This window comes from Lissotriton helveticus, chromosome 12, assembly GCF_964261635.1.
Source record: "Lissotriton helveticus chromosome 12, aLisHel1.1, whole genome shotgun sequence".
Taxonomy (NCBI): Eukaryota; Metazoa; Chordata; class Amphibia; order Caudata; family Salamandridae; genus Lissotriton; species Lissotriton helveticus.
In genome coordinates, this window is record NC_136073.1 from 870,395,169 (window position 1) to 870,410,184 (window position 15,016).

General features: G+C 44.6%; 1 protein-coding gene across 1 annotated transcript in view; it reads right to left on the minus strand.

The window, feature by feature from the left end:
- Positions 1-3,177: 3,177 nt before the first annotated feature.
- The window catches only part of USE1 (unconventional SNARE in the ER 1), a 32,743-nt gene continuing 20,904 nt past the window's right edge, over positions 3,178-15,016 (minus strand). The window contains exons 5-8 of the mRNA XM_078670691.1: positions 14,272-14,290; positions 10,155-10,179; positions 8,083-8,245; positions 3,178-4,751 (exon numbers count right to left, since the gene is read on the minus strand). Coding sequence (XP_078526817.1) covers positions 4,569-4,751; positions 8,083-8,245; positions 10,155-10,179; positions 14,272-14,290 — 390 coding nt within the window. The 3' untranslated portion in view covers positions 3,178-4,568. The remainder of the gene's footprint in view (positions 4,752-8,082; positions 8,246-10,154; positions 10,180-14,271; positions 14,291-15,016) is intronic.

Consider the following 15,016-nt stretch of genomic DNA (forward strand, 5'->3'; position numbering starts at 1 on the left):
GAAGGGGGCATGGTTGAATCCCTCTCTCTTGGGGCAATACTATAATATGTAGAACGTACTTTGTCCACAGGAAATGGTGCCTTATCAAGGTGGAGTTTGATGACATATGAGAACACGTGTAAGATCTTGAAACTAACTTATCTATAATACAACATTTTAATCTTGTTCTTAATTGTAGAACTGTGCAAGTAGTTTAGAAAAAACAACTACTCAAGGAATTAAAGATGTTGATCTTTTAAGCTATGAGATAAGAAGAAAATCAAAGAGAATTTAATTGCAAAATTAGAACCCAAGTTAAGTACTCAATGCAGACTGCCAGCGAATGACTCCATCTATCAAAAGTAAAGGCGGCGGCTTCCGCAGAGGTAAGGCTCAGCGATGGGAAAGCGGAAACAGAATAGGATGAACCACTTCCTAGGATGCAAGGAAGACGTGCACGCTTTACATAAACATCCTCCCTTCGAGAAGTCTCAAGAAGACGGAGTACAAAAAACACACTGCTTGCACCTTCGAGGAGACATCTTGGCGGGTTCCCATTGACTGTATGCTCAAGCATTTACAGGGCGCGCTCCACTTCCTGCATGGTCACATGAGGTGGGTCTTAACACTTTTAAAGGCCAGCCACAGTACATGTTTTAAGTCATTCAGGAAATAATGAAATTAAGGTAACTCTGCAGAATTACACTACTTAAAGATTATGCAGTGCTGTTACATTTCTTATTTAGTATAAATACATTATCTCCATGTATATCTGTGTATTTCTTTAAGGCATGAGACTTGTTATGTTTCTGTATCAGTTCTTCATTCTAAACAGAGCTTTGCTAATGTAGCATTTTGTACTTGGAAGGCAGTTGTATCCTGCTGCCATTCTGTCAGGAGTTATGCTGTGCTGCTGTTCAATAAATCTTCTTTAATCATACTGGATTAATTCTTACAAGTGCCCAAAGACTGTTTGATTCCAACATGTTACCTAATAAGTGCTTTTCATATCCTCAGCCTCATGCAGACATATAAACACAGAGTTCAGCTCCTGGTGGCCTTCTTTTCTCGCTAGCCTCCCAGATCTTGCTGACGGCCTGCAGCTTTTCCATTATTTTAGAAAGTCGTCATTTCTTTCAGCACAAATCATCAAACTCTTAGTATCACACCACCTTGCTTGAGTCCCATGTAAAGTACTTCCTCTTCATCCCCTTTCATGTCAGAAAAACATTGTTCCAGCTCTAAATCTTCAAAGCTTCGTTAAGGCTACACCTTGTATATCAGGCTCCTGTAGCACTCAGTCCAGCACATGCAATTACTCCAAAATCTTGCAGCGGTATTAGCAATGCCAAAGTATCTGAAGGCTTTGGACTGGCTGCCGGTGCCTGCACATATTCTGTTTGAGTCTATGAGCATTGTTCACAAGGCCGTCATACACCTCGTGCCCTTTCTTGCCAAGTTTCTGCATATCTAGTCCTTGTGTGTTCTTGGCTCATCTTTTAGACTAATTTCTATTTCATGCATCAAAAGTATGAGATTTGCTGGCAGTACCTTTTCTTTGTTGGTAGCGAAATCCTGGCATCACTTACCCGATTCTATTGGGCGTATCCCCTGGACGTAGACTTCCACAAGGCACTATAAAACTTGTTTCTTTACTAGTCTTTGATTTCTAGTTCTACAGCTGGTTCCTCTTTTTCATGTGCATATGATCCTAACATCCGGACATCTCAGTGAGGTGACTGCTAACGCTTTAAAATATTGTTCATTCATTCCGTCAGCTATCCATACAGTGTCAAATAAACTCTTGCAAACACAGTCGCCATTTTAGTCATCACAACTAAATAGAAGCAACTAGGCTTGATTTTCCCCAAAAATGAGGTCCTAGAGGAAATCCAAAGATTTTGGAGTAGAAGCCTCACCCCCTTAATAGTGGAATGCTTCATCATCGGCGCCTGTCCATACCCCGGTTGGGTGGTACCAACAGGGCGGACTCAACCAAAAACATCGGGAGTTCTTATATAAATTGTGACAGGATTTTTAGCAGGGATCCAGAAAACAAGAGATAAAAAGGTCTTGGGGTATACTCCAGGAAATATCCTTTAATAGGTGGGTACGCTAGACATGAGTAAAATCAGAATGTGGGGTCTGTGTGTCAATGTCTCAATTACCCCTTTACAAGCCAACATGTTCTGGCCCACATTTAAAAGCTGTCTCAATCGAAGGCCTTCCTCAGGACTGTTAACGTACCTGCCTGTCTAAGTAGTCAAGTCATGTCATGCGTCTGCATGAGCCCTACGTCTCTCACCTTAAAGTAAAGATTGTTTACGTCAGAAAACCTTATAATTGGGTGGCTCAGAAGTGATGGGCCTGAGGCGGGAGGCACGCTCCTGTAGTCAACATTTGTCAAGGTAGTGTGCCTACTTTCAGAACCTACAACTCCCTGACTCAGATCGCCACCATTTTCATTATCCCTATACGTCCAAGTAGACTTTTGCCTTTATGTAAATACAGTAGCCAAGAAACAGCCATTTTATTTATCCCTAGTCCTTGAAGCAGCCTCTTGCCTACATAGAACCATGGTGGCCATTTTAGGCACTCCTGCACTGCTAGGTAGCACCTGCCGTACATGTGAATACAGTACCCATTTACCTAGCAACACCTTTAACCCCTTGCGTGCTCGTGACGGAACCATTCCGTCACGAGCCACGGTGGGGCTGTGCTGGTGACGGAATGGTTCTGTCACGGCCCGGCCGCCGCGCCTGCGCAGCGCTGATTTCGCGCTTGCGCGGCGCGTTCTATTGAGCAGGCGGGGCCGTGACGGAACCATTCCGTCACAAGCACAGCGCAACCGCGGCTCGTGACAGAGTGCTTTCGTCACGAGCATGGCGGCGCTGCGCGGCCCCCCCCTACCCCGCGGCGGAATTACCACCGCGGCCAAGGGGTTAAATAGCCTTGTATCTACATGCAAACTAAGGCGCCATCCCAGTTATTCCTATACTTTCAAGTAGACTCTTGCCTACATGTAAACATAGCAGTAATTTTAGATGCACTTACACCCTCAAGTAGCCCATCGTCTATGTGTAAACATGGGGTTCATTCTGAAATGTACTTCCACTCACTAGCTAACAAGCCACTATATCTTAATTTGATTTCTAAGATAACGGCACAAAATAGGAGCAATAATTAGAATGCCATAGGACCGGTTTTATAACATTATGTTTTTATATGTCTGGCAACAATAACCCAGGAAAAGCACCAATTTAAGTATCACTTTAATTAAGGACTCATAATTTGCAGTTTGCTTATTGGCATATCTCAGTTTAGCAACCACACCAAGTGGAATATTGCAAGGATGTGCAGTAAGGGGGACAACATTGACTCTGTACAGAAAATGTGATTTCTAAACGAAAAATCTTTCAAGAAAGAGCTCAAGGTTCGTTTTCTTTTACATAAATGTGCCTTCTTTAGTTTGGTACAAAAAATAAGCACAAAAATTGCAAAGGGTACAGCACTGCAAATGTCTATGGCCTTGCACAGCAAGTTCGATATGCCATAGCGACTGGGCATTATGAAGCAAGATTAAATACAAATAAAAACGACTATAATTATTCAGAACTGCATTAGAGACATATAAAAGCTGGCAGTGTCTCCATGTTTTAGTGTTGTCTCAGGAGTCTAGTCTGGCCACTGAACTCCTTTTAAAAAGTGCTGCCTATCTCTTTTTTCCTTTTCCAGGCTGACTCGCAGCCAGATGGATAGCTCTAGGTTCTCCAGCTAGCAGGGGACTTGGCTACTGTTTTCGATCTGTGATGCTGCACTGTAATGGATTCTTTGTAACTGGACCGCAATCTGAAATTTTGGTTCTCCATTTTAGCACAGTTCACTCACCACCCTTGTCACTAGAAGAGGAGGAAAAACAGTACCTTCCTAAGCAGGAACAAAAACATAAAATGGTACCAAGAAGTCGCTGTGTGCAGTTTGAACAATCTCTGGCATTTTTTGGTTGCAAGTGTCTAGTTTGCTAAGAAAAATGGCGGGTCCATATTTAAGGCACGTCCTACTCATCTTGGTATTACAAATTTTGAAGCACATTTTGCGCCTCTATACACCTCATTTTGCCTTCACCTGCAGAAAATGCAGAAACCACCTGCAGGCAACTCAAGAAAGGAATAGCGTATTCGAAGGGTCTCACTTTATTGTGCTGTGACTTTTCATTAACCTCATATATTAGACACCTATGTGGACTATTCACCAATATACATTGTCATATACCACCTATGTCGATTCCTGCCACTTCGGACTAATTCCCTTCTAGAAAGCTTTTCTTTCCTTTCTCACAGACGGCATTGCCAGGAGATACGGTACAGGGCAGTCTTGTCGGAGACCACAGTGAAGTGTCTGAACCGATAACATGGACACGAATTCCGCAGTTCGGTCTCTTCGCGACTGTTCCTGGAAACAATCCTCTGCTAACAAGGTAGGGTTGGCAGCCATCTGAGAAGCTGCTCCAATGTACAGTTCCAGGGTACTTGACTCTCATCGAGTGCTACAGCTCTCCAGCTAGAGGCTTCCAACGGGCCCGCGCGCATTCACTTAAACTTAGGGAAAATTCGGATGAAGAGGATCATGCTGATGAAGATGAAGCACACGATGATCAGCATTATCCACAATAGCCAGTTGATTGATTTCTTGGCGTTTTGTTCCAACCGGTCGGACTCGGTCTTTAACTTCTCAAAGTTCTGGTCGGCCATCCGCAGAGACTGCGACAAGGTCTAGAGAGCGGGAGAGACAACGGGACATCTGTTAGTGTTATGTACATTCAAAGGCTGTGTTCATGGCATGCGTTTCAGTATCAAGCTAGGACTGATCAACACCTTTGGGAAAGAGCCTTCTCTTGTGAACTAAAGTAAATTTACAGAGCTAGATGGTCACCTACAACGATGGAACCCAAGCTTGGCAACTATTTCTAGTACTGAGAGGACCCACGCTTTGTGCCTGTGCCGCCATTTTGAGTGGAAAAGGCTGTAATGGTGGAGGAACGCCTCTCTTGCAATCTGCAGCAGATGCTTAAATATTCGATTGGTGCAACAGCTCACAAGAAGCAAGCATCCTTCACAGCAGGACAGACAAACAGCCAGGGTGTGAGGAGAAACATTGGGAGTTAGGATACCTCCACGTGCTCTCAACTCTGCTAAAAAGGAGAAGTGGCGACAAAGTGTCTTGGCCAGGATCACACATGGGCAAGCGAGGAACATGGGTTAGATCCTCCGTGCCACGCTACCGCCAGTAAAACAAATTAAAACCAAGTGTAGAGTTTACCGGACCATAGAAAGACCATGGACAAAACAAATTCAAAGCATCAGAGAGATGCAAGATCAGGGCCTGATCCCAGGTACTCCGTGATCAGAAACTGCTCCTCAGACCAGAACAAACTGCAGGAGAGAAGGGAGTAGGAACGGCCTGAAAGCCATCTTTGAATACATGAACACAGCGCCAAGAGGCCGGACGCTGGCAGACTGCGAGCTTTTCAAACGCCCCTCACATATCCGACTGACCACACGTTCTTGGCGCTATTAATTTATTTTAGGTTTTAGATTATTATGGGATAACTAGGGGTCAGAGCCACTGAATTATACGCGTCAATCCCGAGTTAACTGAAATGAGCATACAATAAAACCATATATAAACTACGGAAACGTGTAGTGGCATAAAGGTAAATAAATTAGGAGAGGCTTCCAAATATTGATTGGAAAAAAAGGCTTCTGGCCTAGCCCTTGGTAAACAAATATTTTCTATCAGTGTACTCTAAGCATCATATTTGCAATTTTCGCCACTGTCTAAAATCCCGAAAGGTTTAAAACATAGGCCACAGCGCCACCGTGTGGCCAAAGCAAAACCGGTCTCCAAATTTCAATGGGAGGTTTATTATTATTATTATTTTTTTATTTAAGGGCGGGCATCAGTGGAGTCTATTTAATGTTAGTAAAATATACGGAGTCTATTTAATGTTAGTAAAAATATATAATATTCACTTACAGGGGCTTTCTACCAGCTCTGTTCGTCTACTGGTGTGTAGCTGTGCAGTGGGCAATGGTTCACCCACACAGTAATTGGCTCACTTCACAGTGAGTGAGGGCTCTCTGCTCCTTCACAAGGAGCGCATCCGCAAACTAAATAAATCCCTTGTTTAATATTAGCTGGGGTCAGGCAGTTCCAACAACGTTTTATCTAAACCATAGCAACACAAAGCAAGATTGGAACTCCAAAAGCCTATCTGTCAGCCGTCACCAGAACGATTGGCTATGCCAATGTTTGTTTCACCGCTGGAGTCCCCATTCTTTCCAACCCCCCAGCGCAGTCTTTGGTCTGGATTTTGACATTGTAGCGTAACCTACAGACCTACTGCGTACAAGATGCAGAGTGGAGGCTGAACCACGTACTTTCTTTGTGCAACCTTTCAGCCATAGGTTCCAGGCTTTGTCCATCAAGGCTTAGCTCCGCCCATTCATCTCTCACCCAAAGCTCCTGAATGTTTGAGTGTATCCTTCCGCCTCCACTCAGGTGCTTGCACTAAACTGTGTGAGGGAATACTTTAAATTACAACCCACTCTGCCCCTCTTGCAGGCGGCCTTCCAGTGGGTCTCGCTTTAATGTGCTTTAGCACGATATACCTAGGTGTATTACCTTTGCCAACGCTTGTTTTCAATTCCAGCTAGGACATGAGATGAAACACCCATTAAGAGTCGGAAGTTGACACTAAGGTTTAATTTAATGGAGGCTAGACTTCATCCTATGACGTCACCCAGTAAATGATGCCCTAAGTGCCGCACCGAGCAGTATTATAAATTCAGATGGACAGCACCAGACTGAGCCGGCTAGCTCACACGTCCAGGCCAGGCATCCAGGTGAGATTTTGAAAGGGAAGTATTTCACTCTTAGTTTTGGAAGTCAAAAGTAAAATTATTTTCCTGGGAGTCCTAAAGTATCTCCCAAACTAGTACTAAAAATCGGGAATAAAAATCGGCCCAGGCACGCAAAAACAAAAAGTGGTCCACATTTGCGGATTGCCTTTCCGCAAAACACTGCTTCGGAGAAGTTTAATGAAAAGAAGGGGGAAGGTTTCTGACAGAGGCATGTTTTGCTAAATTCACTTAGCTAAAAAAAAAGGCACAGATTAGTTCACACTGGTGAACCACACGTGAATACAAGTGAGGCCAATTCTACTCTGGCCCCCTGCCCCGCACAATCTGCATACATTAATGGGACGGCCCAGCGAGAGAAAGGGAGGGACACCTCTGCCCGCTGATAAAAGGGAGGTAATGGACGCCCATCTGCCTCCAGAAAGACCACTCACTGACCCACTAGCCAATCTGACCCGAGGTCCCTGCCACTGGGCATCCTTTGTTTTCTATGATGAAGTTCTTGCTTTGTTCCGGGGAAAGATGCAGAGCTGTGGTCAGGAGCCTCTGTATCGCACTACACGCGGCATGGGCACAGACAACCAATAGCAAAGCTGGGTTTAAAACTCAGCGCTACCTTAGAGCTGCAATTATCCTGCCTTTTCCTCAGTGCTTAATTTGAGACAGTGGTTTCTGGTTCTCTGCACAGGCACAAAAAATAAAAATAAATCATCTGCACCACATGGTGGTGCTGTTTGTCTAATGTTCAGATGAGCACAACAACAGTTATTTAATAGTTCATATACATTAAAAATGACTGACGCATGCCATCCAAGCCATTCGTATAGCTTAGGGTGGCCTGGACTAGTCTGAATTGTCACATTTGCAGTGTGCGCGGATTAGTAGAAGTGCTGGGTCTGTTATTGGCAGCACTGGCAGGTGCAATGGCTGGTACAAGCTACAGCAGACTCCTGACAAGGGCCCTGGCACTTATTTGTTTACAAATTAAGCACTGCTTTTCCTCCAAGCCTGTTCTCAAGAAAAAGCCTTTCAGGCCAGTCGTACGAGATACTCAGTGATTCGCCCACTAGTTTCCAACTCAATTCACATATGGTGGATTTCGAAAGCCTTTCAATGCCCACAGTTCCCACTGCGAGACATGATCTACAGCTGCTGTCATCAAAGATGCCGCCGCGAGCATTACCTGATTATCTTGTTTAATGACGTTCTGTGCTGCCAGGCTGTTATTCTTCAGGCTGCGCGCCAAGCTCAGCATCTCCTCCGCCAGCTTCTCCTGCAGGTTGTGGTGGTGCTGAAGAACGGCGTCGATCTCGCTGGCCGACTGCTTCTCCTCCGCTTCCAGGGCCCTGGAGATCAGACATTGTTACTTTCCATCCAGCAAAAGCAGGAACCGCAAGACTTCTATTAACCAGTTTTGTTTATTCTGCATCCCAAAACCTTCTGATGCTGCAAATGATTATGCTTGGGCAATTTTTGGCAGTCTATTTATCTCTAGTGACACTTAAATACACAAATATTCCATTCTGCAATGACAGAACGTGATGGGTGGAATGCTTAAATTAATCTCAGCCACTGGTAATTACTCGGGCCGCATCCCAATCCATCGTTATACTACACATTACGCCACCTCAGATTGGACCCAGCTATATGCAAATCAGTCTTAACCCTGCTCCAATCAGAACAGTCCAGCCCGAACTGCCAGGCCTGGTCCCGGAACACATACATCCCTGGACCGGTTTTGCCCTGGTTATGGGCTCATCAGCCAGGCTAGATTGGATGCAGTGACGCAGTGTGCACGGGCCCCACGTCTGCGTATAGCAGTCCCACTTAGGGTGACACACAAAAGTATATAAAAAGAAAAAGAAAAATCCACCCATTTTTGTATAGTGCAGCCTTGTAAGCAGCATGCGGCACTCTTACAGGAGTGACAGTGGTGATGAAGGGTGCATTGCAGGACACAGAGGGACTGGGCATAGTGTGGGCATGTAAGGCAATGAGAGTACAATCAAAGGGGACAATGGGGCAGGCAGGGGCGACAGAAGACGGGTGGTAAGGGGGTATCTGCAGTGCAAGGAGGCAGGAGGACAGACGGAGGGACGCGATAGGAAAAGGGGCAAAGGGCCGGGTAAAGCAGGGAAGCAGCAAAGTGACCGGTTCAGAATTAGATATTGCGGCAATGGGCACTCCTGTGTGGGAAGAATGCATTTTCATAACATTACTAGACAGATGTTTGACTGATGATAATGCAGAAGCAGTTTGAAGCTTAGCATTTGGACAGAAAAATGCAGAAATAATGTGCAGTAAAAGCAACAGCGACTGCGCTGCACCCAATTGGATCACCAGTCGCTTCTGCATACCCGAGGAGCTGCACTGTGCTCACTGCACACCTACCGCTGGACTCACAAGCCTAGCCAGGGGAGAACTGATGGCCTTGTAACTAGGGACGGATTTCAGAGGAGATTAGGGAAAGCATCCGAGGATTACACGCGTGTCCTCTCTTTAATACACACACTCTTCCTGCTCTTCTCCCCTGAGAGCGGAGATCACACTCCAGGAGGAAGGGTTTACACAACAGTCATCCAAAGAAGGGCTCTCTGCAATAAAAAAAATAATAGACTCAGGTGCCTGAAATCCTGGGGTGTGATGCAGCTGATGGGATAGACAGGGGCTGGTGGGAAAAGGCACCATGTCCTAAACTAGGACTGAGGATCGACACTCAGATAAAAGGCCAGGCGACAAGTCCTCAAATAGGGGAGACCAACACAAACGGGACCCACCTACTGCCCGCCCCCACCCACTACAGCCCTGCTAACAACCTCTGTCCAGATCACTGGCACTATACTGCCCAAGTCACAAGAGGAACTATAGCCATTACACCAAACGTCACCAATCAAGCATCGCAAATATATTCATACGTCACACAACTTTTTTTCTTAGCACCACCCGCATCTGGAAGGTGGTACACATGCACGAAATATAACACTGGAATACAATACAAAACCACACTTGAGAGTTCTATACAACCATGCTGCTGCGTTTGTAAAGCGGTGCAGATAAATAAGCAGTGGATTAACTCTACAGGCTAAGCGCTTCTTCGTGAAGTACGTCAATGGTTTTACGCCACGCCAGTCCCCTCCATGCAGCCTTTTTATCATCCCCAGTAATCCAATCATAACTGCCTGCCTCAGCAAGTAAATGCAGAGTCAATGAAGCCTTCATCTCAAGAAACAGTTTGTAAGAAGACCTTTCACTTACTTTCTGTTTCTTAAGCCTTCTGCATCTGGAAAAAAGTATTCTGAATTACAAAAAGCACTAACAAACGAGATTTTACAGGTGAGAGAAAACAGTGTTTAATGAACATTTGTTAGGGAACGTGGCCACAAAATACAGTTTCATGGAAAATACCCAGATGCTACCATATGCATTGTAAGAGCAATGTACAACAAGGCAGTGATGTTCTGGGAACACTACTCAGCTACAACCCAGGAGAGGAGGAGTCCTTCGTCAGCATCGCTGTCCGAGCCACCACAGGGGAAGATGTCTGGACTATGCATGTGATTACTCGGTCTCCTGAAACACGCAAGTACTTTAAAGAGACATACAGTCACGGAAACAGATGGTGTAAATTAAGGCGAGAAGTTTTTTCGATGACACGAGGGCTGAGGCAAAGGGAGGTGCATCTTTTCCTCAATATCACATAATGTCGTTGGAGTCAGTATTAGTGCTCAGGTCGTCTAGGTCAACAGTTGACATTTGAGCTGCATCCTTTTCTGGATTCTGCTATGTGGGGGCCCTGCTGATGTCTGCATAAGAGGACAATCACAAGCTATTATCGACTTTCGCTAAACAACCTTCCGTTCATTTCATGCAATTCCTCCCTCTTGGCAGAAACAAGGGCCCAGGCTCCCCTTCTCCTCTACCTCATGAAAGGCTACACAAGTACTCTTTCTCAGTGGAATCCAACGTCTGCCAAACAAAAGCTGCAGAGTGGAAATCAACATATGGGCACTGTCTCTCAGGATTGTTTCTCAAAGCGCCTTATCTGATGATCACATAAGGTATTGGGTAGCAACGTTGTGAAACCAGACCTAAAATGTAGGCATCCACATCCTTGACAGTTCCTGACAGCTCTCTGCATTGGAGCAGAGTCTGCACTCCCCTCTCTCTGATTAACTCCCAAGAGCCCTCTTTCAGCGGAGGCTAAATGCCCATGACAACAACAGCAGTGACTTCAAGGTGTGCAAGACAGGCATCGAAGACACTGAACAAAAAGAAATCATGTTTTAAGACACTACATGAGAGAAAACATTATATTGAATTGGGCAAGTGGGAAATGCCTACAGTGCACTGCCCCCAAAGTGTGAAACTCACAGCGGATGCACGAGACCCCGGGGGTCTGGAAAAGGACTCCTTGCATACATGCCATTGCCACTTCTGAAGCAGCAATTAGACAAGGGACCAAGGACAGTCAGTCCTTGCTTAGAAACTTCCTCACCTTGAAAATGGCGAATTGCTGCCCCCCCCACCCCCACCATCAAACAGATGGAAGAGCTCAGGAAGAAACTACTCAGCACCCCCTTACTTACAAAGTTAATGGAAATTCATAATACAACTCTACAGCCTCCTCACTTCAGCGCCTGCATCTGCCCTGCAGGACTAGGAATGCGAGCAGGGCACTTCTAGTGCCTGAGGAAGCGATACCTATTGCCATCTTGTGCGATGCCACAACCAGGGAAATCCAAAATGGAGCCCAGTTTGCTTCTGTAATTAATGCACAAGTTACTTAACTTCGGTAACGATATATCTGTAAGAAACAGTAGTTAGTATTAGCATGGGTACTGCTACGCAAAAAATTTGCGGATCAAGTCTGACGCCTGGGGATATTCTACGGTAAGGAATCTAATACTAACCTGTTTCTTTCAGATATTCTGAGCCAAACTTTAAGAGTGATCGAAAAATACCCATCCAGCATCTGCAGCATCTCTTCTTCAATGTTTGCATTTTGTACCCCATATATTCTCTCACATTGCTATGATCACGAGGTTGCTGCTGCTTCCAAGCGCAGCCGAGCTCTCCATATTTCCCCGTATGTGGGTCCAGACAGTAATTTATGCTTCCGGCACCTTAGCTGATCCGCTGTTCTTGCTGAAGCTATGGTCTAGTGGTAAGCTCTCAGCGGACAGACGCCTGCCCAATTATAGTGCTTATCAAAAGGACCTAATATAGTACTATCTCACATGGAAAAAAAATATTGTTCCTTTAGTTTTGCATCCTCCCTTTGCATGCAATCTCAAAAAACACTTTTTTTATTCCCATGAAAATTTACCTTGCCTTAAAACGTCCAACTGCTGCCGCTCCTTTTCTTTCAAATGAACCTCTCCTTCCTTTCTCTCCTCTGAATGCCTTCTCTCGCTGAGCACAGCTTACAGTAAGTCACATGCATGTTTGCCTTAACCTATATTAGTGTATTTCTGCGAACTACCCACACCTCATTTTAAAGATAACAACGTACCCTTTCAAAGGCATGCCCCTGCAGATTAACAATAATCTTCTCCTGCTCATCTAATAATGCTGCCAACAATTTGCATGAATTCCCATGCCCCCTCCCTCTAAAGGTTACACCTAACTCCTATTACTGTAATCTAACACACAGAACCTGGAGTAAATGCATGGAGTGGTTTCCTTAAGAGAACAAGTCTAATCTCAATAACCAACATAATCACTAAAATCACTCGCTTTAGCTTCCAAAGGATTTGATCTGCGGAGAGTCCGATCAGAACTTGGAACAGTCAAGGGTCAGAACACCTGGCTCATACACCTCTAAGATACGTTTACGTACCGGCTGCCATAATTCCCCAGCAGAACCCCCACTATCATGCACACACACCATCACTCCACGCACACCTCTGATCCCAATGGTCTTAAACAAAGAGAACTCATTCCTACTCAAAAACAACTAACAGAACATCCACCACATATTCCCTCCCACCGACTACAGTGGACAACACATCAACTGCACACAAAAGACAAGAGGAGGCTGTGCAGGTATCTACAAACATCTTGCCTTGTGCCCTCCATTAACCCACAACTCTAAAATGCTGCCTCTGCAATCTCTCTTTTTTCCCCCAGACCATCACCTTCCATCTCATTTTCATACCACCAAGGCATGTCAAACCACCACCACATTTATATATTATTGCAAAAACATTTGTCCCAATAAACTTTTGTCAGCAAAAATTAAACATCACCTGACTTCCACAACACCATGAACATCAAAGAACGCAACCCCAAAGCGAAGGCAGCTCCTTGAACGTAGACCTCTTCTCCACGCCTTCACTGAACCAACTAGTTCCAACGGCACTGGACTGGCCAGACGTCATTTCACTCACGCTTCACCCACTCAACAACGACTACCACAAACTGTGACATATTAGTTCCACATGGTCAAAGACTTTCTCCTTTGATCATCTGAAATAAGATCTAAGCACCATAGCAACCAAAACTGACGTCACCACACTCCTGGACTCAACACTACTCTAAAAATCAACATGGATGTATATGCCTCATTTAAGCAACACTTCAAAAAAACAAAGCCAACTGCACCCTAGCACACTCAAGAAGCTGCTGACTGCAATCAACCATCCGATAACATGGCGCAAAATCAAATCACTAGACGACCCGACTCAAGTGAAACACCATGGGTCCTCACAGAAACAGCCAAAACACCACATTACATAGTAGTAATTATGGAAGCTTTCACCAGGATCCTCTTCGAAACTGTCAAATACTTTATAGATACAATTCAAAGACCCACCTCTACCAGGCTATCAAACGTGCAACGCCATTAGCCTCATCGCTGCTTGAGAGTTTCCCCTGCTGCGCTGGACAGCAATAAAAACGGGTGGACGAGCTCAGCTCGTCATAAGCACACGAGCACTGTGCTGCATGACGAGTTGAGCTCGTCATGAGCATGGAAGGGGTTAATCAAGTTGACTAAAATAATCCATGGTACGAGGCAAAATATCAGACCAGACATTACTCCTACAGTTCAGAAGACCTAAAATCACCTCTCTAGAAGGAACAGAAGATCAGCCTTCAATAAGGACGGCTCAGCAATTTCAGGTGCTAGACACAAACTGCAAAGAAGATACATCCCTCCCACCTCTCAAAGTATAGGTCACAAAATTTCACCAAGTATTACGCACATGTATGCTAACTCAAGAGAATACACCCCTCGCGTCATGGCAGAAGTACTACTAACAGATAACATAAGGCATTCTTTTTTTTATAAGAGAGATGGATGTTTTACCAAAAGTTTAATAAACAGAAGACCACTGATCTGAAAATATGGAGAAATAGAAAGAACTCTTACCGTTAATGGACCGGGAACCCTGCAATAGAAAAAGAAAGGTTGAGCATCCTTCTTTCTCCAATCACCGAATCAGAGTTTGAGGCGTTGCATGCCTTCTTGTGTCACACAAATAGCAGTGATCAATGAATTCAGAGTAGTATAGGACTTGAACACCATTTCAATACTGAAAAATACTATTGGTGAAGAGTTTATCACGGAAAAATCAGCAAAGTGTTTTCAGCCTGGGAGGGATCATTAATTTGGCGCCATTGTGTGTCTTTGCATCTAAAAAACAAGTTGTAAGGCATTTGTTAAGAAAAAGCTTTAGCGAAAGGCGGATGTATGACGTTACAACGCATACTTTTACAACGCATACCTTTACAACGCAACATCCATTACAACGCATTCCATTACAATGCATGTCATTACAACGATTTAAAAAAACTACCTTTACAACGCATTCCATTACAACGCATACTACCTTTACAACGTATACCATTACAACGCATAACATTACATTGCATGTATGGTAAGTATTGGATAGTCTAGGGGTAAAAATTACTATTCTAATTCCAGGGGGGTGCAACAGTAGGGTAAGTGTTGGATAGTGTAAGGGTAAAAATTACTATTCTAACTCCAGGGGGTGCAACAGTAGGGTAAGTGTTGGATAGTGTAAGGGTACTATGCATTGTAATGTAATGCGTTGTAATGGTATGCGTTGTAATGACGTGTTGTTGTGGTATGCGTTGTAGTGTCATGCGTTGTA